Genomic DNA, 23,762 nt, shown 5'->3' with positions numbered 1-23,762 from the left:
TGGCCATGTCCCCCTGTGGCCAGTCCCCTGCCTCAGCCCAGCTCCATCCTGGGGTCCTGGGTTCCCAGGCTGCAGCGAGGGCAGGACCCCGCCCGGGCCTGTCCCACACCAGGTGGGGGGCCCCAGGGACACTGGAGGCTTTGCTGGGGATAGTCTGGGGGTCGGAACAGGCAATTCCCCTTCTCTGTGAAGCTGGGGCAGGGTGGCTCAGCTGCTCTGGTCCCTCACCTGAGCCCAGGCCTGGAATGTTGGGGAACAGGTGGCTCCTCCTGGGGCGCATCTGATGGAGGGGCAGTGATGGCAGTAGGCAGAGGGGGCCATGGCCAGGTGCCTCTCCCCCTGCCATGCCGCAGAGTCTCAGCAGCCATACCCCTGCGCTGCGCACCCCCCGCCCCCGGCACACCACTGCTGTGGCCACAAGGCCTCTGCCCCTTCCCGTCGTGTGGATAAGGCTGCTGGCCTCCTGTCCGAGGCCCCTCCCCCCCCGCTGCCCCGTCTTCCCAAGCCCCCCACTCAGGGCTCAAGGGATCCCTCCGCCTGGGGCGCTGCTGTGTGGCCCGGAGGCTGGCAGGGGCCTGGGGGTCCTAATGGCAGAAGGAGCAGCCTGGGGACAGCAGGGACCGTCCCGCTTCCTGGGCTCTCCATGTGGCCAGGCGCTAGGGCCTCCGCAGGGGCCCTGGAGGGCCGGGGCAAGTGGCCGCGCACACATTCCCAATCCCAGCACCAGGGCTTGGAGCCACTGCGGCTTCCTGCGTCCCCGTCCCTATGGCGACAGTCTCCGTGGCGACCCAGTGGGTGCAGGAACCTTGGGGCCCGGAAGGAAGGCCCTGCCCAGGCTGTCACGTGAGGGTGGTGCGCCCATCATGTGACCGCACCCCACAGCCGCGAGCGGAGATGGGCGCCCAGCCCCGGCCAACCCTGCCCAGGGCCCTGACCCTGCTGCTGGTGCTGGCGCTGCACAGCCTGGAGACTGGGGGTGAGTGTGGGCCCACAGGCGTCGCCCCCACCCCCCGCCCTGCCTGCTTGGGCCCCCTGTGCTGAGCACCGCATGCACCCCTGCAGCCCACAGGGGTGTGGAGAGCCACTTTTGGGAGGGCTACTTTGAGCAGCTTCTGGACCATTTCAACTTCGAGAGGTTTGGCAACAAGACCTTCCAGCAGCGGTTCCTGGTGTCAGGTGAGGTTGCACTGGGGGTCCCGGGACCCTGGAGTCCTGCCCCGGCCCCTAACCCGCTGCTTCCTGCCTCCGCCGGACAGAGAAGTTCTGGAAAAGGGGCAAGGGGCCCATATTCTTCTACACGGGCAATGAGGGGAATGTGTGGTCCTTCGCCAACAACTCGGGATTCATCCTGGAGCTGGCGGCACAGCAAGAGGCCCTGGTCATCTTCGCAGAGCACGTGGGTACCATGGGGGGGGGGGTGAGGGGGTCAGGGGCCCACGGCGTGGGTGGCCTGGGCTCAGCCCTCTGCTGCTCTCCTGCAGCGCTACTACGGCAAGTCACTCCCATTTGGGGAGCAGTCCACACGGCGCGGGTACACGGAGCTGCTGACAGTGGAACAGGCCCTGGCCGACTTCGCAAGGCTGCTCCTCGCGCTGCGGCGGGACCTCGGGGCACAGGACAGCCCTGCCATTGCCTTTGGTGGCAGGTGGGTCCTTGCCCAGCTCACTCTCTGCAGCTACAAACGCTTACCTGGCCCTAAGGCCAGGATTTCCATGGGATCTAGAAGGTCCTCCTGGGGGCACCATGAGCTCTGAGCAGGGAGGAAGGGTCCCAAGGAGGCTGTGTCCCCCCCACCCACCCTGTATCCCCACCCAGCTACGGGGGGATGCTGAGCGCCTACATGAGGATCAAGTACCCCCATCTCGTGGCCGGGGCACTCGCAGCCAGTGCGCCTGTGGTGGCTGTGGCCGGCCTCGGTGACTCCTACCAGTTCTTTCGGGACGTCTCAGCGGTGAGTTAGGGGCCTGGGGCTTGGGGTGGGTCAGGCTGCGGCAGTGGTGGCAGCAGCAGCGGCACCACTGCCCTCCTCTCCCCAGGACTTTGAGGGCCAGAGTCCCAAGTGTGCCCAGGGTGTGCGGGACGCATTCCAGCAGATCCAGGACTTGTGCTTTCAGGGAGGTGAGGAGCCCCCCTGGCGCCTGCGACCACCTCTCCCCCCGCCCCAAGTCCCCCACCCCATGCCTGCCAGCAGCCTCAGGAGACTGTTGTCTCGCCGTCTCCTGGCAGCCTGTGACGTGGTCAGCCGGGAGTTTGGCACCTGCCAGCCCCTGTCCAGCCGGAAGGACCTGACCCAGCTCTTTGGGTTTGCCCGGAACGCCTTCACTGTGCTGGCCATGATGGACTACCCATACCCCACCCACTTCATTGCGCACCTTCCTGCCAACCCAGTCAAGGCAAGACGCCCACCCCTGGGCATAAGGAGATGCTGGGACCTGGGGAGGGCCCTGGGCCAGCCGGTGCTGAGCAGCCCAAGAGCCTCACAGCCACTTGGGGCCTGGGACCAGGGAAGGGCACACTGGGAGGGGCAGCAGGCCGAGTGAGGGTCTTTGGTGGCATCCCTAGGTCGGCTGTGACCGGCTGCTGAGTGAGAGCCAGAGCATCAAGGGGCTAAGAGCACTGGCAGGTGCGTGTGCCCTCAGCCCTGGGCCTGGTGCCACGTGGGGGGTGGACAGGGTTTGGGGGCGAGGCCCACATGAGGTGAGCAGCAACAACGCCCCATGCAGTCCCTACCCGGCCTTGGGGGGCTCTGTCCACAGGTTCTCGCAGAGGTCCAGGGAGGGAAGCCAGCCTGCCCTGCTGGGAGGGGTATGTCAAGTGGGTCCCCTAGCTACCCTCAGAGGCCAGACCCCAGGAACCCCACTCCTCCCTGGGCATGCGGGAGCCCTCTGAGGGGGCGAGGTGGGCGTCCAGGCTGCGGGTCCCACACCCCTGTCCCCCAGGTCTGGTGTACAACTCCTCGGGCACCGTGCCCTGCTATGACATCTACCTGCAGTACCAGGCCTGTGCAGACCCTACGGGCTGCGGCTCAGGCCCCAATGCCAAAGCCTGGGATTACCAGGTAAGGGGGTGCTCGCTGCCCAGGACCGCCTGGGTCTAAGGTGCGGGATGGGGTCGCCCACCCCACCGGCCTGACCCACGTGCGGTGCATCCCCCAGGCCTGCACCGAGATCAACCTGACCTTTTCCAGCAACAATGTGACAGACCTCTTCCCCGAGCTGCCATTCACTGACGCCCTCCGCCAGCAGTACTGCCTGGACACGTGGGGCGTGTGGCCTCGGAGGGACTGGCTGCAGACCAGCTTCGGGGGGGACGGTGAGGCTTGAGGGGGCGGCATCCTTCCCTCCGTCCCGACTCTGCTCCGCAATCCACTCACCGCTCACACCTGCGCTGTCCCTTTTAGACCTCAGAGGTGCCAGCAACATCCTCTTCTCCAACGGGGACCTGGACCCCTGGGCAGGGGGTGGGGTGAGTCATGGCCTGAGGCTGCCCCCAGGCCTGGCCGGGGCATCCTGGCAGGGGGGGCAGGGCTAGGGGCGGGGCAAGCCTTGGTGCACGGGGTTGGGGGGGTGGGGGAGGTGAGGGGGCACTCCCTGCTGTCGGCCAGCCTCCACACCTAGCTTCTGTGCGGCCTTCACTTTCCTTCTAACTCCAATTTCCTCCTCCCTTTAATGGTTCTTCCTCAATTTTGGGTAGGGGTGGAGGGAGAGGGAGACTGAGCAGACCACCCACTGAGCCCAGAGCCCTATGCTGCTCATGGCCCCAAGGTCTCAATCTGAGCTGAACCGCCCCCCCACCCTGCACCCCTTCCCCTAATTGGTGTGACCGGACATGTGGTCCTGTAACCTCCCGTCCTTTCTAAGGAGGCCACTCAGGCCACGGACTCACATGGGAGTCTCTGCCTCTGCAGTGGGCCAGCCCTGCAGGGCGGACAAGGGAACGGCAGGCAGGGGGGCAGTGGACCGAATGTCTTCCCACAGATCCGGAGTAACCTGAGCGCGACGGTCCTCGCCATTACCATCCAGGGGGGAGCCCATCACCTGGACCTCAGGTGCGGTACTGCCTGGAGGAGTGCTGTGTGGGGCGGGACCAGTGGCTGCTTGTGGGGTGCAGTGAGGCTGGGGCCCACTGCCTAGCTGAAGCCCCCCTGCCTGTTCCTTAGAGCATCTCACCCAGAAGACCCCGCATCCGTCAGGGAGGCTCGCAGGTTTGAGGCCAGGCTCATCGGCGAGTGGGTGGAAGCAGCCAGACGTGAGCAGTGGCTGCGGCGGGGCCAGCGCAGAGGCCTCAGGGGCTGAGGGGTGCCCCCCCGCGACAGAGAGCACTTGGGGAGCATCTCAGAAGGTTCTGGGGGTGAGCGGCTGTGGCCAAGAGGGTTGAGGGAGCAGACACGGTGAGCGCACTGTGCACAGCCATACATCTAATAAACAGAGCCTCCAATCTGTGTGCAGTCTCAGGGCTCCGGAGGGCGCAGGGTACCCCATGGGCAGCCCCACTGGCGGATGTGGCCCTCTATTGGCTACCCCAGTGGTGCCTCTGGGGTAGGGCGTGGAGAGGACGTGCTGCTGATGCCCCACCTCCATGGCGGGCACCTTCCCATCCTGTCACAGCTGCCATGCCCATGGATGCAAAAGGGTGGCCAGGAGGGAGACGGGGCTAGCCCACCTGGAGACAGCCCTGCATCCTGTTCCAGGAACCTCTGTGCAGGACACAGGGAGCCCTGGCCTCCGCATGGGCAGTGTCCACCAGCTGGAGAAGCCCTAGCAACTCGGAGAAGCATGTCTTCTAGACATGACAAAGGCAATGGGCTGCTCAGGGGTGTCACACGAGAAAGAGCGGGGCCTAGCTTGGAGACCACCTGGTACCCCCTGGCAGCCGAGGAGTGTCTAAGGAGTGACCCATGTCAGGGCTCAGGTGAAGTGGCAGGCTCCACTGAGGATGGGCACCCCCACCTGCAGAGATGGGGCCCAGGGTGCGGAAACCCTCACAGGAAGGCAGGCACTCCCTCCAGGGTGCGCGGCCTGCCCGCCCCAGGGGATTCCTGACCCCAGTGGACACCTAGTGCGGCCCGGACGGGGGCCTAGATGCCCCCCATCACAGCTGAGGAAACACAGAGTCTCCACACATGACCGTCATAGCAATCTACCTTTATGCTGCCTGGAAAGTCCATTCTCTGGGGTGGTCCAGGAGCAGAAGGAACCACCCCCCTCCCACTCCCGGCCCCTGCAGGGCCGGGAGAGGATCCCTGAGTCCAATGTGTAAACACCACAGCCCGCAGGTGCCCCAAGACCCTCGGGCCAGCACACAAGCAAGCTCTGAGACTCCAGGCTGAGCCCCACGTCGGGACATCCCTTTAGCTCTTGTCTCTGAACAGGACGGGGCTACCCAGAACAGCCCCAAAGATGCAGGGATGTGGACACAGGGCTGGGCACCGACGGACGGAAAGACGTGTGGGTACCAGGAATGTACATCATGATTCCAGTTTCTTCGGGAAGCAGGAGACTCCCTGGTGGACGGGCTGAATGGCGAAGACCCTAGAACACAGCTGTGACGAGAAGCCGCCAGGACGAGAAGCCAACAGCCCTGACCACCTCAGGCCCTGAGACACTGCAGCTAAGGAATGCTGGGTTCTGTCCTCAGCCTGGCCTGGGCCACAGGCTCCAGCTAGGTGGACAAAAGGGCCAAGACCCAGGACACTGGACCAAAACATGACCAGGGATGTGCTGAACAGGTTCCACAAAAACCAGACAAATGAGAACCCTAGGCAAGGCCCACAGGGGCATCACACCTCCCTAGGCGGGGCCCAGATGGGCAAGGGGTGAGCCTCCGTGTTGAACACATAGGTGTCCAGGCTGAGCAGGTCTGGGTCATCAGAGAAGAGCAGATACAGGTACTTAAGCGTCTCCCCCAGAAAAAAGCTCTCCATCTTGTCCCTGGGCTGGGGATTGAGGGGATCCTGGACGTTGCTGATGGAGGAGTAGCCACCCGAGGGGACCTGCGCAAGAGGCAAGACCATGGCGTCAAGGCTGCAGGCACAGGCAGCTCCCCGTGCCAGCCTCGGCCCGGGGGTGAGGCCCCGGCAACCAGAGGAACCCCACCCCAAGTCTCCCTGCCTCACCGCAGTGTGCCCTACGCGGGCCAGGGCAGGGTCGGGGTGGGGGACCCCAAGGTCCACCAGGGAACTGGCCCCCCTCAGCGGAGCCAGTTGGCCATGGGGCCTCCAGACACCCCCTCGGAGATGCCAGCTCCTCTCGAGTGACCCGATGGCAAGTGCCGCCTCCCAAGGCCCCAAGGGCACCCGAGGAGCCCAGAACCCACCGCCTTCCACACCACAGGGCAAAGGACAAGCTTTGGCTCTGCAGGGCAGGTGGTGGGCCCTGGACAGGGCATGACCGTGTCTGAGCCATGGCCCCGATGGCAGGACGAGAGGCGCCACGGTCCCAGTGCCATCTGGGGAGCAGGGCCCCCGAGCCCATCCCGGGGTGGAGGAGGGCCGCCCAGGCCACACGGAATATCCGGGGAGGATGCGCCCCGTGCATACCAGGCCGCCGCAGGCGCCCTCCCCACACAAGCAAGCCCCTCGGGACGCCCCAGCCCCCGAGACCCTGGGTCCCACGTGCCCTGAACTCCCGAGGTCACGGTGCCTGCCCTCCCAGTCCCAGCCGCTCTGGGCCAGATGGCCGGCAGGCAGCTCACCCGCGTGTACGTGTTGAAGCTCTGCAGAATTTCCCAGCCCCAGTCCTGGTACTTGCGGTCCCCCGTGAGGCGGTACAAGTAGAACAGGCTCTCCACCGTCTCGGGCCGCAGCAGGTTGTGCCTGTCGGCCGGCTGTGGGGGCGGGGGGGCGGAGGGGAATGCGGGCTGAGCTCAGGCCAGGCCCCCAGGCGCCCCCACACCCCGGCCCTGCTCACCTTGACTTGCACGTCTTTGTGGTCGTTCTGGGGGTACAGGTTGAAGTGCACGATTTCGGGGCTCAGCCCCGTCTCCATCTGACGGTTCATCTGGTAGCAGGTGTCCATGAGCGCCCGGGCCAGCTCCATGTGGTCGGCGGGCAGGCCGTGGTGGGCGCCCAGAGCCAGCGTCCCTGGCAGGAAGCATACCAGGTGGTCCTGAAATCAGAGCAGGTCCTCACCACTGCGGAGTCTGTGGCCGCACAGCGCAGGGGGCATGGCGCCGACAACAGGGCTGGCGCTGCCTCGGTTCCACACAGGCAAGGGACTCCCCGTGGGCCCAGCATCTGGCGCTCCACGTGAGCGGGGGGAGCGGGGGAGGGGGGAGGTAGCGGCTGGCTCCCCTGGACCGACCCCGACCCCAGACACCCCCGGGCTTCAGCGGGACCCATAGTAGGAGACCAGCAGTGACCCCAGGGCAGAGGGGACACGGAGAGGCACGGGGAGGGCCCTGGTGCCCACTGCGGACCTCAGTGCCCCTGTGACTGCGCCCTGCTGTCGTCACGGGAACGGGTCCGGGCCACGCAGCCCTGCCTGGACCTGACACAAGCAGACCCGAACCGGGAGAACTCCCGCTCCACGGCTGGGCTGCCACCGCTCTCTGCAATGTCCTGACTCACAAAGCCGTCCGATGGGAGTCCAAGGCCCCCCACCCACCCCGGGTCACCCACGTGCTCACCATCTTGGCGCTGAAGCGGCCGTGGGCCAGCTCCCCCACGAAGGTGAGCTTTCTGGGCTCAGACCTGCGCAGCAGGTGCCTTCTGATTCCCTCGATGGCTTCCAGGTAGTCTTCTAGCAACCTGAGCAGACAGGGGGCCCCCTCAGCGCACGCCAGGCAGGCGCATGGCCCCCACTTCCCCGCCCCGCGATCGGGCACGTGGCCGTGCGGTGCCACGTGCATGCTAGTGGCCCAGACGCCTGGCCCCGTCTGGGGTGGCATCAGGCCAGCGCAAGCCGAGGCTCGTGGCCGTCGGCGGCGTGGGGCACAGGGCTCGGCCCTCCGCTCCCCTGGACGGGAGCGTTCCTCTTGACGCCCCCCCCCCGAGGGGCCCCCCAAGACCAGCCTCAGCAGGGCCCCAGGACCCACATGCCCACCACGGCTCTCTGTGCCGGGATGCCCTCGTCTCTGCCCGCAGGGGTCAGCCCGCAGCTGCCCCCCAGGGGTCAGGGGTCGCTGTCACCCCTAGGCTCGAGACCTCAGGAACATCCAGTTCTCTCCCCCGTGCCATACAATGCACGATGCAGTAGCGACCGCATCGCTCTCCGGGTAAGCGTGCGTTCTGAGCGTCAGAACAGTAAGCGCCGGGTGGCCCAGGGGAACCTGGCCACCTGCGGCTGGGGAGCATGTGCGCAGGGGGAGGTCTCCACACCCCAAGGATGCCTGTTCGGCCAGGCCAGGCCAGGCCCCAGGCCCCCTCCTCCTCATCCTCGGCACAAAGGCCATGGTTGGAAGAAACACGTTCCCGAGGGGGGCCGAGGCTGGGCCGGCATGGCTGTGGCTGCCTGGCCAAGGACCGGGGATCAGGGGGCGTGGGGACCCCACCCCAAGGCAGCAAAAACCGGCCTCACTGCGTCTCCTGCTTTCCACCCTGGATCCACTGCTTCAGCAGGTACTCGTAGTAGCTGTCGGCCCTGGCTCCCAGAGTGAACACGCCCATGTGCGTGAAGAGGCCGCTGTGCGTATTGATGAACATGGGCACCAGCCCGTCCTTCTTGCCCGACAGGGAGTGGACATGCCGCGTCACCTCCTCCGCAGCCTCCTGGGGCAGACGAGGGGGGAGCGGGGTGAGCGAGAGAGCGGGTGGCCCGTGGCACAGAGGGGCTCCGTGGGCTCGTCCCCTCACCCCCCGCCAGGACTGACCCGCTGGGCCCTGCGGAGCAGAGAGCAGGCCATGATCCCGGCCATGGCGCCCTCAGCCTGGATGCCCTGGGCAGGGGGGTTTCTGAGACCCGCCCGGGCGGGCCCCACAGCGCTGGGCCCGTCTGTTCACGCACGACTGCCTCGATGCCTGGGCAGGGGCCACAGGCCCGGTGATAGGACTGAGCTCAGCCGCAGGGGGCTGTGCCTCGAGACCACAGCCCCGTCCACACCACCTCCGGCCCAGGCATGGCCGTCTTCTCCCACTCGCTGGAGAGAAGGCAGGCGTGTCTGCTTCTGCGCCCGGGCTTGCCATGCGTCCACCCGGTGACTCCTGAGCGGCCACAAGACCCAACGGCCTCAGCTCCTCTCAGCTCGCTCGTCATCCCAGGTGGCTCCCCGCAACCAGGCTCCACAGCTCTGTGCGCATTTTGTCACCACGCTCAGGACCCCGCACGAAGACCGGCAGCCTGGCCTCTACCCCACACAGACGCCCACGCTGACTCATAGATCCTCTCAAGGCGGAGGGGCCCGCACACCACCCATCCCCCAAGGACACAAACACCTGGGGCGGCCCGCATTGGAAATGCCGCAAGTCATGGTTACGGAAACCGCATCGAGCGCGAGGCACCCTGACGCGCCCGCTACGATGGTCACGGGAGCACGGCCCTCACCCCCCATGTCCCCGCCCCCGTCGGAGATGACCCGGCGCCCCCCGCCGACGAGCGCCTGCACAGGACATCACGGGATCCGTCCACAAGATGGGGTGCTGCTGGGCCACGGACAGGGGCGACCTGCACACGTGCCACGACACAGACGTGTCCGGAAATGCTTTCCACGCAGATGACAACGTCGCGCGCGCTAAAAGGGCCAGACGCGGGAGGCCTGTGCTGCAGGACCTCGCCCACGCCGGATGAAAAACGGAGAGCCACCCACACGCACACGGCTCGCTCTGTGGTCCCAGGCCCCAGAGGGCAGGAGGGTGCGTCACGGGCGATGGATCACCTCTCAGGGGGGACGTCGTTCGGGACTCAGAACGTGGCAACCGCTGTGCCCGAGGAATGCGGTATGGCTGCACGTGGAGAGCCTCGCATTCTTAGCACGTGACCCACATCTCAGTGTCTCAAGAGAAAGAGGAGAACGAACGGCACAGCGTGCCGAGTGCAGAAGCTGCCCAGGAGGAGCGCGGAGGGACGAGGACTGCCTGACAAAGATGCTGACAGCCAGGCGGGGAGTCCAAAAACCACCACCAGGCCCAGAGGCCACACAGCACAGAGCCACCTAGCCCAGCCGACCCCAGGGGTACTGGCACCCTCCCCCCAACACCCCCGCTGTCCGCATGCCACTGCGGCACGTGGGAGGCCGGCAGGGGGGGACCCTGAGGACGGGGGCCCGGGTGATGCCTCGACGCCCCAGCATCCGTCATCAGGGAGGAAGAGGGATCCACTGAGAGCAAACAGGGACCGACAGAGGACACGGGAGGTTGGTGTCACCGCGACCCGGGGTCAGGGTGCACCCCAGCCCTCGCCCCCTGCACCCGCCGGGCCCATGCCTACCTGAAACTTCTTACTTCCCGTGAGGCGCGAGAGCTCCCGGAACTCCAGCTGAATGCTCGTGACCTCGGCCACCGTGCTGTCCGAGGTCCAGCGGGGCGGGTGGGCGGCCCCAGTGCCGATGTTGACGTCGGAGTACGGGATCTTGGAAGGCGTCTGGAACGCAGGCATGAGCCGATTCCCAAAATCTTCCTGACACAACAACATGGCGAGGCGTCAAGGCTCCCTGCTGCCCGGCGGCCTTGCCTCCGTCCCATGACGCCACCCTGGCCCTGAGTCTGCCCAGTTATGGGGACGTGGGACCTGCCAGCTTCACCCGGCCTCGACGCACCATGGCCGCAAATCGGAGCTGGCCCCGCAGAGCTCCGAGAGGAATTCCCTGCAGGTCGCGGTGATACAGGCAGCGCTAGGCCAGCTCGTGCGCACGTGCGCAAAGGAGGCCCCACCGGATCAGGGGTGGGAGATCTGGGAACGGACCCCCCCACGCCCCCCAATCCCTCGAGCCGAGAAACAACTGTTTGCTCACTCGCTGGGACTCCTCTCCCCGCAGCGCGAGCCGGCCCGGGCTGAGACACTCACAGCCTTCCTCAGGAAGAGCTCGTCCCCCGACAGGTGGTAGGCGCTCAGAAGCCCACCAAGGATCCGGATTGTGCTCTCAAACAGGTTGACGTCCACATCTTTCTGAAACCGTAGCTTCTTCGACACCCACTTCCTGGCCTCTTCAAACTCTGAGACGTGAAACAGCGAGGGTAGGGGAGCCCGTTGCCGGCCTCGTGCCCCGGGGCCTCTCCCTCGGGGCTCTGTGCTTCCTCCCATCTCTCTCTCTCTCCCACAGGTTTGCGTGTCATGGCCTGCGGGCTGGGCAGGAGCCCTCACACCCCCCAGGACACAGATAAGACGAGCCGGCATGCACTCGGGCGCTCAGGCAGTCGTCATGAAAGATCGTGGCATCCGAGGCCGTGGGGTCACCTCACAGGAGGCGTTGCCTCCTTGGATGACTTAACTGGACTTCCTGAGATCGGCTCAGAGATAACCTAGGCTGGTGATCCCACGACCACCCGATCCGTGTGGCTCCAGGAGGATGTGCGTGAGGCAGAGACCCCGGTGCTGATGGCCTCTCGGGTCACGGGTCACCTCCCGCCACAGAGCCCCTTCTGGACACCGCGGAAGCACTGGCTGGAACTTGCTGGGGGGGGGGGGGCTGCCCTGTGGGTCCTCGGGGGCCTGACGTCAAACAGCAAAGCAGCTGCCTGTGCACGGCAAGTCCACTCCTGTCACCCACGAGAAGGAGAGCACGCCAGAAGGAAACAGCAGCGTTTCCCCCATCCGGGCACCGTTCACCCTCCCTTCTGCCCGCCCGAGTGTCACCCGAGGAGAATCGGGGCTGTGTGTTGGGGAAGGAGCGGATACCTTTTTTCAGACCCAAAATCCACATGGTGTCCAGAGCGTCAATCAGGGTCAGGCCCAGGCCAAACCACTCACTGAAGGACCTGGACACAGGTTTCAGCTCATCATGGCCCCAGGCGAATTTGCGGTATCCGGCCCACGCGTGGCGGAAGGCGTCAATCACAGCTCTCTGACGCTCGTTTGGGGAGGCTAGAGAGAGAGAGCAGGTCACAGAACCAGCGCGGTCAGGGTTAGACAGACCCTTCTGCAGCCCCACAAGGAACAGGGCCGGGGGGCACCGTCCAGGGCTACAGGGCAGCAGTGGACGGCGCCGAAGGTCGGACCCTCACAGCTGGACCTCGCCAAGGTGGCAAGGTCTCAACCACCTGGCCTGGGCCTGTCGCCTCCACCCTCTGGGACTGCAGGGAACACGCAGCGAGCGGAGACCCCCAAGGAGGTGGCCCAGCACCTGCACAGGATCCCGTGGCTTCAGGGGTACCCCGTGAGCTGGCTGCGGGTAACCTGCACAGGGCGCCTCAGCTTCAAAGGGCCCCTTTCGCGCCCTGTCAGCCCCGGGCACGTGTATTTGCAAACAGGAAGTCCCGTGGAGCAGACACACCTGGGGCCCCCCTGGAGCCTTTCTGGGGGACCTGCGACTGCCCTCCACACGTAGGAGGACAGGACCGAGTCACACAGTCACCAGGTAGACGAGACCGTGCATGTCGATGGCGTCACTGCACGTGCTCTTCCCACGGGTCTGAGGCCCATCTGGGCGGACAGACGTAACCTTGGCATCCGTCTGCAGAGCCCCACGATCGCTGTGTCTCCCCCACATGCCTGGGCCACGTGTCCCCCCGCCCCCTCCTACGGAGGCCATGGCAGCCGGGTCCAGAGGGTCACTGCCTGGGCCCCAGACTCAGCTGGCCTGGCGCAAGCACCCAAGGACCCGCTGCATGAGGCCGTGGTCTGGGCCGTCACTGGCCTAACCTCAGTTCTCCGGTCCGCGGGGCAGGGACACCACCAACAGATGACCTCAGAGAATGCCGTGAGGACCGAAGCAGGCAGGCCACCTGGGGCTCACAGAGTGCCAGCGCCCAGAAGTCCCTCGACTACTGGTGTGACCACGCAGGGCCCCGCACAGCTGCTGGGACCCAATGGGCCTGGATGGAGACGCTGAGGGGCGACCGCATCTCCACATCCCCCAGGCCCCGCCGTGGCACGGGTGCAGGCTGGAAACGAGCCTCCTGCCCACCCGGCGGCCCGTGGCTCCAGCGACAGTCGGGGCCCAGTCAACGGGCTACTGAGGAGCCCCGTGTCCTCTCCAAGGCCCTAACGAGAGCTGTGGCCTGCCTGAGGGTCTGAGGGTGACCAGCACTCGGAGGGACGGCAGGCACTCCAGCACACGTACTGCACGCTCATCCGGGTGTCCACGTACCCTCTCCGTCACAGCGTCCAGGTGAGACCCAACGGGGTGCAGGTGGGGACTTACCTGCTGGGTTCTGAATCCTGGGGGCCTGGGAGGAAGGCCTGGCGGGGGCCTCTGCCTTCCTCGAAGGAAGTTCGGTGCCGGGCTGCGGCTCAATCACCGCTCCCCTCCAGCTTCAGGGACAGAAGGAAGAGCCACCAGCCAGCTGGAGGGCGAAGACTGCCAACGCCCCAAGGTCCCACTGCCCAGCCCTGGCCAGTGCCTTGCCGCCCTCCGCTCCAGGCAGGGCCCCCCCTCCCAGCCTGAGCCCCCCCACCCCCGCCTTCTATCCTGCCTGCTCTGAAAGGACAATATACTTAAGCATCACGCTCATTCTCCTTCTCTGGTTTTCAGAAACCACCAAATACAGCGGCCTCAGCGTTTCTGCACACGCAGCCCCCCGCATGGTGCTCCTCGTACCTGACCACCGTTCTCTGCGTGCTTTCCTCCTGATGAGCATCGCCCACCGCCTCATCCCTCCGCTTGGTGTCTCCCTGCCTCGGGTCCTCGGAGTCTTTACCGGGGGCTCTAAGATGCAGGTTGGGTGGTCCCCGTCGGAAATGCCTCTGAGGCTTCTAGATAAAAATATAAGTCACCCGTGAAAATAGTTCAGTTGCCTACGAGCTGCGTGCTGTTCCTTCCCCGCCCGGGACGCTCTCCCTGTCAGGCCCACCCCCACGGAGCGTGTGAACTGGCTAGAAGCACACAGCCCCGGAGGAAACTCCCTCTGTGTTCCATCACCACTCGCAGCTTTGGCCAGGAGATCCTGACGTGTGATCTCCTGGCCCCGACCAACTGAGACGGAGACCATGCCAACGGGCTGGTGCAGCCCTAGACGGCTGGTTAAACTCCAGGTCCGGGATGTTGCCAGGCTGTCACGGATCCTAAAAAGTAGCAAGAAAGGGTCAGGACCACGTGTCTGTGGACGGAACCAGAGAGAACACCGTCGCGGTCCAGCGCCCCAGGACTCTTGCACCTCATCCTCGGGAACGGTGCAGTGGGGGAAGGCGCCGGGTCACGGATGGAGTGCAGGGGCCCGGGAACAGCTGGTCCTCAACACAGGGCTGGATGAGGCGCCGCCTCCAGAGGACAGCAAGGAGGCCCACTTGGGAATCGGACAAAATCCCTGCTTCTTGGCATCCACAGAATCCGTGACGCTGTTCCCGTTGTATAGACGCAAACAACATAGAGCCAGGAACCCCGTGGCCAAGAGAAAGGGGTCCGGCTGAAGCAAACCACCCAGGCTGACCCAGGTGTGGGGAACCAGTGCTGGAGCCTGAGCAACAGACGAAGTCCAAGCGGCCTCCATGAGGAGCTCCGTGTCCCGAGGTCTGGACCAGGGGCCTTACCGTCCAGGCCCCTGGTGGACACCACGCACTGGATCACTGACCTCCCAAAACAGCTCTGGGAACATGTCGTTCGGTGGGGAAACGTGCCAGGACGGCTCCACTTTCGTTACAATTACGAGAGAGCCCATATGTAAAAGAACGACCAGAAGAAGTGAAAAAAACACCTGCTGGCTCTACAAGGGAGAAGACCCGCTTTTTTACATACAATTTCCAGGTTATGACACTTTGGAGAGCTGCGTCCTGCTGCTCACCCGGGCAGCCCCGCCCATAGGGCCCGGCCTGGACCAATCCCAGCCCCCCTGTCCCGTCCAGATGTTCTGACGCTTCAGCTCCCTGAGCAAGCCCACCTCCCCGGCCTTGGGCACTTTTGTTCAACTCAAGCCCTGCTCTCCTGAGTCCAGCCAGAACCAGCAGAGTCTCAGCCCCAGTCATCGATTCAGTGTGCCACCCTCACTGGGGCTCCCGTGACTGGGGCACTGGCGCCAGCCTCATCCCTCACGGTGGCCACAGCCCTCTCCCTCGCAGGATGTATACCACGAGCCGCCTGCCTGCCCCGCCAGCCCGTAGCTCCTCGCGAGGGGAATGGGTCTGTTTTGCTCACCAGCTACCAGAGGCTCTGGTACGAGAGGAACAAGGGAAAGAGTATTCCCCTTTCCCGCCCCAAGCATCATCCTGCCGGCCCAGAACGAGGAGCATGAGCTTCAAACATCAACCCCGCGGTGAGACAGAAAATTCTCCCCATCTGTTGGAAACCCCTGCGGACAGACCCCAGTTACACCTCGGTTCCAAGCGCACATGTAGTTCAGCTACAGTACCTGAGGTAAGGCCCCCTGCATGTTTTCTGGATGTGCATCTGCTTTCTGAGGAGCTGGCAAGACGGGTGGATCTGCTGGTCTCGTTTTCTGCTCTTCCGCTGACCTGCCGTCCACGGCTGAACAAGAGAATAAAAACAAGCGTTTTGCCACTGGCCACACAGCCTAGTGGAGATTCAAAGTGGGTCGTAGAGCACGACATCGCAGCAGCCGTGATCCCTTAGGAAAGGACGTGCCGAGACCTGAGGAAGGTCATTCAAGTGAATCCCAGAACGGCCAGAGGGAACCCAACTTTTCTCCAAGCGCTAGCAGTTGTGGTCCTTAACCCCAACCCACGCCCGACGAGCAGGGCGTCTTAACCTCCTCCCTCTCAGGGAGTACAAATGGTAGCAGGCAGGCCACAGGCCTGAGCCGCCTGCAGCGCCTCCTCAGCCTTCCTTGCTGCCCCTCAGCACCTCACGGAGAAATACAGCAGGATCCCCTGCAGGCTCACCAGGACTCTGCCCGGGGCCTTTCCAGAAACGGTAACACGGGGAGGAAGTTGGGGAGGGGGGTCCCAGCAGAGCTTGGGACCATAGGACCTCCATTTCTCTGAGAGACAGAGGGGAGGGAACGCGGGTACAGACAGCAGATGCTGAGGAAGCTGCCATGGACAAACGGAACTCACATCCCCGTCTAGCCCCACGGCTGACAGTGCTCCCGCTCCTGGTTGCCTGGACTTCTCGCCCACCCGTGGCCCGCCCCGCCCTCAGGGATGGTGCAGCTGGTACCTGTCCACTGGTCAGCCACGCTGATGTAGGACAGGAAGCCACAGAGCATCAGGAACGTGAGCGAGAAGAGTATCACGTTCCGCTGCAACCTCGACAGCTGCTTCCATTTCTAAGGCAGGCACGGGGAAGGAGGCTTGTGACCGGAAACAACAGCACCGGGACCCCGGTCCGCTGCGGCCAGTTCGTTCCCGCGGCCGGAGCAGGGGCCCTCTCGGCACGGACAGGGACGCCGGGAGAGCCGCGCGCAGGAGCCCCGCCTACCGCCCGGCCGCGGCCGAAGGGACCCCGCCGACTGCCCGGACGCGAGGTGTGGACGCCCCGAGCCCGAGACCGCGGCGCACAGGCCGAGCTCCTGACCCGCCGAGCTCCGGCCCCAAAGACGGCTGCGGGTCGGCGACCCCGGGACCCCGCGACCCCGGCCCGGACCCTCACCCTCCAGCACGAGCGCCGCCGCCAGCTTTTGCTTCCGTCGTAGCTCTGGCCGAGGCTCAGCGTCACCGAGATGAAGTCCCGATGCGGCGCCGGCGGCGGCAGCGGCGGATACATGACAGCGGCGGAGGCGGCCCGGGGGGGCCCCGCCCCCTAGCGGCGTCAGGAGGCCGGGCTCTGAGAGGGGCCGGGGGCTCCGCTGGTCCGACACCTGTGGGCAGCCATCGCAGCGGCGTCCACACCCCGCCCATCGCGTGCGCCGCCAATGCGCCTGCGCCGCGCCCTCCCACCCCCACTGCGCCTGCGCGCGCGTGTTTACGTCCCACGGCGTCGGCGCACGGCCGCACCTGCGCCGTGACCTCACGGCCTCGGCGCTCGCCCGCGCGCGCCTGCGCACAGCTCGCCCGCTCGCGCGCAGCCTCGGCCTGGGCTCGGCGTGGGCTCCGGGGAACCGGCCGGCGTCGCCGCGTGGCGGGGATTCCGGGGCCCGACTGCCCCGCCCGGAGCTAGGTGGGCCGCGCAGCCCGGCGACAGGACGGCGGCTCCCCGCGTCCATCGTCGAGGCGCGACGACGGCCCCCGCAGCGAGTGGATGCGTCCCGAGGGTCGGCTGGGCTCCGGGCCGTGCTCGGCGCTGTGCGGCCGGGCCCCTGGGCTGAGCCCGCCGCGCCCCCGCGGTCCTGGCCGTGCGTCCTGCTCCATGAGCACCGGGCCTGTCCGAGCCTGTCCCCGAGAGCCCTCGTGCGCTCCGGTGCCCCCCACGCCTCTACCGGCGGAGAGGGCGGGCAGGCTGGGAGCCGCCCCCAGGGTGTCCGACCCACTCCCTGGGTGGTCCCAGCCCCTTCGCCCCCGCCCCCGCCCCCGCCCCCGCTGAAGAGTTGGGCGGCGCAGAGCGCGAGCGGCCGGGCGTGTGGCCCCCTGTTCCGGCGCACGGACGAGCGCGGCAGGCACTGCACTGGCCGGGCCCGGGATCATCACGGCTTCCTGCGTTTATTGGACATCTGCCCCGCCCCCGCCCCCGCCCCCACCCCCACCCCCACCCCCGCATTCCGTCGCATCCGAGCGTGGCAGTCCCTCAGAAGTCAGTGGTTCCGCGGTGGCTCGTCTGGGGTCAGAGACTGTCCCGGTAGCCCGAGGGGCCTCTCTGGAGGACACAGCGGGAAGGGGCGCGCACGCCCGTGAGACAGGACTGGGAGCCCTACCATCCTGTAAGCTGCGGGTCCGCGGAGACGGCGGTCCGCACCCGGCACCTCCCTGCCTCCCTCCGTGCTGTGTGTGAGACCTGATAGAAGGGTCTAATTATTTTAAAATAAACCGTCCCTTCACAGCAACGGTGTCCGTAGTTGACCCTCCTGCTGAGAAGACAGGTTGCACAGCTTGGGGCTGTGGCGCTGGGGAGCGGCAGCTGGGGGCGAGAGAGCAGCCGAGGGAAGGGTCCTCAGGCACACGGGTCACCTCTGAGGTTACGAAGGACTGGCAGGGCCTGGGGGGTACACAGTCCTCCTGGAGGGGGGGGGGCGCGGCCCTGCCCCCGCCCCGGGCCCAGGTCAGGATGCAGGGGGCCCAGGGCATCCTTTTCCTCGGGCGAGCTCGGCTCCCACGCGGTGAGGGCTGCCGCGCAGGCCAGGGTGGGGGGTGGCCCCCTGTGTTGCCTTGCGGAGGGGAAAGCAGGCAGGGGCGAGGGGCTGGGCCCGCGGCTTTCCCCGCAGCCCCGGTCTGGCTGCAGGGGTGCAATGCCCGAGCCTGCGCCCGGACATGGAGGCCGCGTCTCCCTCTAGAGAGCGCCACGATGTGTGGCAGACTAGAAAGCCCGCTTCCGGTCGGTGGAGAGTCGAGGGGTGGAGCGCTCTCTGGCCGCTTGCGTTCCAGACTGAGGAGCCACGTGGTGAGAGGCCCCTAGTGTCGGCCCCCTGGTTCTTGGGCCCCCTGGTTCTTGGTCGGAGCACCTAAAATGCAGGGGCCTGAACCAACCACAGAGGTGGCGGAGGAATCGAGGTCTCTGGGGAAATGGAGAGGTTCCCCCTTTAGGTGTGCAGGCTGAGTGTGGGCTGGGGGTGGTGAGAAATTTGGGGCCAGGCTGTGCCACCCACCCCCCTCCAGCCTCACCGGCTTCCTTCGGCTTCCTGTTGGCTGCCAGAGCAGGAGGGAGGGAGGGAGGGAGGGGGCAGCACCTTCCACACCTGGCCCTGCGAGGGAGGGGCGCCCTCCCCTCCCTCCTCCCTCCCTGCCCACCTGTGTATCTGCAGAGAAGCTGCGTGGCTGTAGCTCTTCACCAAGGGGAGCTGCGTGGAGGGCTAGAAGGGGCCATTGATCCTCCAGTCGCCCCCAGGCAGGGCCCAGGACCGGGATGGGATGCCACACCTCTGCCTCCCGCAGCCAGGAGCCCAGAGGAAAAAACCCTCGTAGGTCTCTAGCAGGCCTAGGGTCATTTGTGTCCGTGGGAACCGGTGGTGGGAGAGGCCCCACCCTGGTGGAGTAAGCTGTGTCCCCAGCCCTCAGGCCCTGGGGTTGGCAGGTCTGGGAGCCAGTCAGGCCTGCAGAGCCCTGGCCTGGTTCTCATCCAGGATGAAGGGGGACCGGAACTCGCGGCCTTGCAGGTACATCTCCAGACCCTGGAGACAATAAAGTCATGATGGCCACATTTTCACATCTAGTGCATAGAGGGGGCACAAACTCTTCTTGAGCCACAGTAAGGCAGGGCCAGAGAGGCTTCCAGAACAAGGCTTGGATGCCACCTTTAGACCCAGGCCCTAGGAGTCTCTAGGCATGCTCAGGGAGGTCCAGTCAGAGGGTCGGGGCCAGTATCGCTCCCTCAGCAAGGCTTCCATAAAGTCTTCCTTGCCGGAACCCCAAACGCTGACATCTTCCTGCCTCTCCGAGACCTATGAGGATCTTGATTCCTCATCCCCACTCATGGCCCAGAAGATCCTCTCTAACTTAAGGAACTATTTGCCCCATTGGTAAACTGAGTCAGAGCTGTGACCTTCCACCCCAGCACCCACTTCTCCCCAGTCTTCCCCCCAATCATGCATGCCCTACCCCAGAAAGCTCTAGATGGGGCCGTCGGCTCTCACCTCTCCAGCGTAGGACACCAAGGGTGAGATCTCACAGATGGCTGGAGGCTCTGTGCCGTCCGGCAGGCTGTGGGAGCCCACGTGTCAGCACCTGCTCCGGGGTGTGTGCCCTGGGGCTGTCCTTGCCTGACCCAGCTCCCCAAGGTCTCTTCTCAGCAATCCCCGCTTCCTCTGCACACCCGGAGCCCTCCGCAAACTGCCCCTGCCCAAGTGGCAGGCTCTTCTTTGGGCGGGAAAACCCCCCCCTCGTCCCTGCAGGCACCCCTCACAGCACCCGGGCAGCCAGGTTAGGCCGGGGCTGCGGATAACTGAGAAGATGGAAACCTCACGTCCTTTCCTTCGCTGGCCCTGAAGAGTGACCTGCCTTGCTGTTTTCCAAATGTCATGCCGAGGTCTTGGTTTCAGAGCTCATAAGTGAGTCAGGAAGGGTGGCAGCCACCCACCTCCCCCAGTCCCCAAGCAGACTTCTAGGGGTTGGCCCCGAGGCCCCAGTCACCGCAAGGTTGACCAGGGCATGTGGCCACTCGGAGCACAAGGCCACACCACAGCCCAGCAGAGTCGGCAAGCCTGGGGCTGGGGGATGGACCCGGATAGCCTGATCCTTTGGGGAGCACGCTGAGGCCACACTCACCTGGGCAGTTCAGGGAGCCGGGCCCCACACGCATCCAGGAAGTGGGCCCCTGCCTGCAGGGCCCAGCGGTAATGCTGCATGAGCAGGGCACGCCGGGTCATGGCGGGGTTGTCTCTGGCATCCGAGGCAGCATTCTTCAGAGGAGAGAACTCCTCCTCCCGAGACACTTCAAAGGCCACGAAACTCCTATGTGGATGAGAACTAGTGACCAGATGTCCTGGCCAGAGGCCCTGGTCCTGGGCAGGTGAAGGCTGCACTGCAGTGACGATGAGAAGGGCCAGTCGCCTCCATGGAGGGCCCACAGGCACCACCTGCATCTTTGCTCCTGAGATCCCTGCGGCTGCTTGACGTCCTTCCATTCCCACCAGCCAAACCCCCAGACCCTGGGACCCCAGAGTAAGAGCCAACCACCCCCCCGGGGAGGCCCCCAGCCCCCTGGCCTGGAAACAACCTCCTAACCCCGGGCCAGGAACAGACAGAGGGCTCAGGAGGAGCAGGGGTGTCTCCCCGAGTACACAGCCCCAGATGCTGCCATGCTCACACTGCGGGGGCTGCTTCCCCTGGTGTTGTCCCTGAGCCTGCCTACAGCCCCTGCTCCCCACTGCAAAGGGGGTGGCCCCACTGTGTGCCCCACATGCCTCCATTCCCGGCCCAGCTGGGCCTCAGAACCCACCACCAAAACAGAGAGGAAAGAAAGAAAAAATAAATGACTTCTGCCACTAACTTAGCAAACGGGAACACATCAAACACAAACTTCTCCATCTTTATCCCGTTTGGTTTTATCGGCTTTACCGGATTTCCCTCCTCATCCACGTATGGGACCTTCTTCACAGCCACATGTGGCTTCAGCAAGGGCTCAAACTCGCTGGAGAACAACAGGATGACAAGAGGAGGAAAGACACAGTTCAGATAGGACACCCCGGGGAGCCACTCTGGCCACCACCCGCGGCCACCTGCTGAGCACACCTGCTGACCATCTGGAGGAAGCCTCGGGTGAAGAAGTGGTTGCAGATGTTGCCCAGGCTGTAGAGCAGGTGCCCATCAGGCCCACGAAGCTGAGCAGTCTCGGGGCTGACCTCGCTGTACTCCACCACCTGGGGGACCCCGTCCACCTGGCACACCACACCCACTGGCTCCTCTGGGTAGGCCTTTTCCACCACCTGCGGCCAAGGCCTGGGCTGGGAAGGCTGACGGGGCGGGGCCCGGCAGACCGGGGGCGGGGCTGGGAGGAGGGGCGGGGCCAGGCGGACAGGGGGCGGGGAGGAGGGGCGGGGCGAGGCAGACCGGGGCGGGGCCAGGTGGACCGGGGTGGGACTGGGAGGAGGGGCATGGCCGGGTGGACCGGGGACGGACGGGGGGAGGGGACGGGGCAAGGCGGGGGCGGGTGGGGGGCTCACCTTGGCCCCACAGTCTGCGCCGCGAAGCACGCAGAAGCCAATGAAGACCGGGTCAGCCAGCCGCACGAGGATGTTGTCCACACAGTACACATGCACAAACTCCACTCCTCGACGCTCCATGTCCTCCAGAATCTGGTGGTCTGACAGTGCGCAGTACAGCCCCCCATTGCCATCTGCAGAGGGAGAAGGACCGCTCTTTCGAGGACTCCAGCTGGGCTTCAGCCATCTAGTCCAGGGCGTGCTGGAGGCAGGGGAGGCCCCTTGGGGCTGGACCTTGTACCTGAGGCAGCTCTTCATCACTATCCAAGTAGCCCTATGGTTGTCTCATGTGACAGATGGGAATCAAGGTCCAGAGAGGGGAGGCCACTTGGCCGGGACCACAGAGCCTTGAAGCATAACGCTCCAGCCTCTGCTACTGTCCTCCCAACCTCTAATTAGCTCCTTGGTCTAGGCCAGCCAGTCCTTCCCCGGGTCAGGGGTCAGGCATACCTGGGGCCATGGCAACCTTGTGTTTCTGCTCCAGGATGGCCCTGCCATCAAAGTTCACAGCAGGCAGCATGCGCTGTTCAAACATGATCACGTTATTGGGGTCCAGGTGGAAGAAGTCATGTTCCTGGAAGAAGGTGGCTGTGGGCCCCAGCGTGAACTCACTCGTCATGATGTACCTTAAAGGACAGGCAAAGCTGAGAGGGCTATTTGAAGGGCCCAGCCCCTCTGGGACCTGGGGCTCTGACGGGGGCTGGTCTTGGGGTCCAGCCTAGGTAGGTGCCGGGGTTGGGGTTCAGGTCGTGGTGCGGGCCAGGATTCATGCTATCCGGGCAGGGGATTATTCTGGGGTCAAGGTAATACAGAGAAGGCACACCATGGGATGGTACAGCGGGTCCCATGGCGCTCGCCAGCAAGCTGCTCCACCCGCTGAATCCGTTCGGCCTGCAGCTGATACAGGCTCTTCTGGCTGGGCAGCCCCACCTGATACATGCCTTTGGGGTAGGTCACGCCTAGGCGAGTCCCCTGCCCCCCAGCCAGCAGCAGCACAGCCACCTTGTTCAGAGCGATCTGGCGGAAACCTGGAGGTGCAGGGTGCCGTGAGGGGACACCTGGGACCTGCCACAGAACCACCCCTTCACCTCTCAGCAAGCCAGACTTGTGTCTAGGGCTCTAAGACTTCATAGCGATGGGACAGAAATTTTCAAATAATCTTTTGATCGCCTGTGGGCTCGGGCCCCACACAAACCCCCCTTATCAGGACCCACCAGGGGTCGTCATGGCATCCTCCAGGGTTCATTCCCAGCCTGGGTCCTTCAGAGGGAACACCAGGTCAGGCCAGTCAGAGCAGTGCAGTGGGGGCCCTGAGCAGGCTTCCCTCCAAGAGCACCTGCCTCACCTGTGAGGCCAAGAGGCCAAGAGTGCACCTGGGAGCGCTAATGTGAAAGGGAGCGTGTGCCAAGGGGTTCCCTGAGGTCAATAGGTGTGTGGCTGGGCTGCTGGCTAGCCAGGTGTGCGCCTGCACAGAGCATTCTCCCGAGGGCAAGCCGCCTGGGGGCGGGCACCACCTTGGCGGCCTTTGGAGCCCGACACCCCAGTCGCTAGCTGCGTGGGAAAAGGGTCCCCACAAAGAAATAAGGCACGCCAGCTCCTCCAAGTACCAGCTCTCCTGTCTCCCCACGTTGGGCAAGCCCCTCCGCCAGCCAGGCCCGCCCCGCCCGGGACCCCCGCCGCCCCGCCTACCTTCCTCCTCCCAGAGCAGCCGCGTCTCGGGGTCGCACCGGCTCGCGCTGCCAACGCACTCGGGGGGCAGGGGCCGCAGGCGCGCGGCCAGGTCGGGCGGCGAGCCCGGGGGATGCGCGCAGGCCGCGGCCGCGCGCCGGCAGTGCTCCCGCAGCGCCTCGGGCTCCAGCGCCCCCAGCTCCGCTAGGAGCGCGGCGCGCGGCCCCGGCGCTAGCTCGGCGCAGAAGCGCAGCAGGTGTTCCTGGCCCGCGCGCTGCAGCCTGGCGCGCACCGCCCGCTCCGAAGCCATGTCGCCTCCGCCGGCCGCGCTGGCACTCGTGACCCGAGCGCTCCGGCGGGCGTCACGGGATCCAGCGGCGGGCGA

At 65.5% G+C, this 23,762-nt stretch overlaps 3 protein-coding genes across 3 annotated transcripts; 1 reads left to right on the top strand and 2 right to left on the bottom strand.

The window, feature by feature from the left end:
* Positions 1-750: 750 nt before the first annotated feature.
* On the top strand, positions 751-4,441 carry DPP7 (dipeptidyl peptidase 7). Its single transcript, XM_072778821.1, has 13 exons — positions 751-976; positions 1,063-1,176; positions 1,257-1,396; positions 1,482-1,645; positions 1,816-1,951; positions 2,037-2,118; positions 2,227-2,393; positions 2,563-2,623; positions 2,940-3,058; positions 3,156-3,312; positions 3,401-3,465; positions 3,978-4,048; positions 4,160-4,441. The coding sequence occupies exons 1-13, from the start codon at positions 766-768 to the stop codon at positions 4,293-4,295; spliced, it is 1,623 nt and encodes a 540-aa protein (XP_072634922.1). The 5' UTR covers positions 751-765; the 3' UTR covers positions 4,296-4,441.
* A 688-nt stretch (positions 4,442-5,129) lies between these two features.
* Positions 5,130-16,828, bottom strand: LOC140606027 (endoplasmic reticulum mannosyl-oligosaccharide 1,2-alpha-mannosidase-like). Its single transcript, XM_072778819.1, has 13 exons — positions 16,573-16,828; positions 16,141-16,249; positions 15,374-15,489; positions 13,630-13,784; positions 13,234-13,343; positions 11,769-11,954; positions 10,938-11,086; positions 10,362-10,550; positions 8,517-8,707; positions 7,627-7,747; positions 6,909-7,106; positions 6,694-6,825; positions 5,130-5,992 (listed from the first exon to the last, which is right to left on the bottom strand). The coding sequence occupies exons 1-13, from the start codon at positions 16,684-16,686 to the stop codon at positions 5,780-5,782; spliced, it is 1,983 nt and encodes a 660-aa protein (XP_072634920.1). The 5' UTR covers positions 16,687-16,828; the 3' UTR covers positions 5,130-5,779.
* A 773-nt stretch (positions 16,829-17,601) lies between these two features.
* UAP1L1 (UDP-N-acetylglucosamine pyrophosphorylase 1 like 1) lies at positions 17,602-23,702 on the bottom strand. Its single transcript, XM_072778822.1, has 9 exons — positions 23,399-23,702; positions 22,533-22,737; positions 22,160-22,335; positions 21,671-21,843; positions 21,240-21,433; positions 20,998-21,138; positions 20,274-20,459; positions 19,643-19,709; positions 17,602-19,180 (listed from the first exon to the last, which is right to left on the bottom strand). The coding sequence occupies exons 1-9, from the start codon at positions 23,685-23,687 to the stop codon at positions 19,097-19,099; spliced, it is 1,515 nt and encodes a 504-aa protein (XP_072634923.1). The 5' UTR covers positions 23,688-23,702; the 3' UTR covers positions 17,602-19,096.
* Positions 23,703-23,762: the final 60 nt, after the last annotated feature.

The sequence above is a fragment of the Canis lupus genome, chromosome 16, assembly GCF_048164855.1.
Source record: "Canis lupus baileyi chromosome 16, mCanLup2.hap1, whole genome shotgun sequence".
Taxonomy (NCBI): Eukaryota; Metazoa; Chordata; class Mammalia; order Carnivora; family Canidae; genus Canis; species Canis lupus.
Note: the sequence above shows the minus strand (reverse complement) of the source record. Positions and strands in the feature narration are given on the sequence as shown.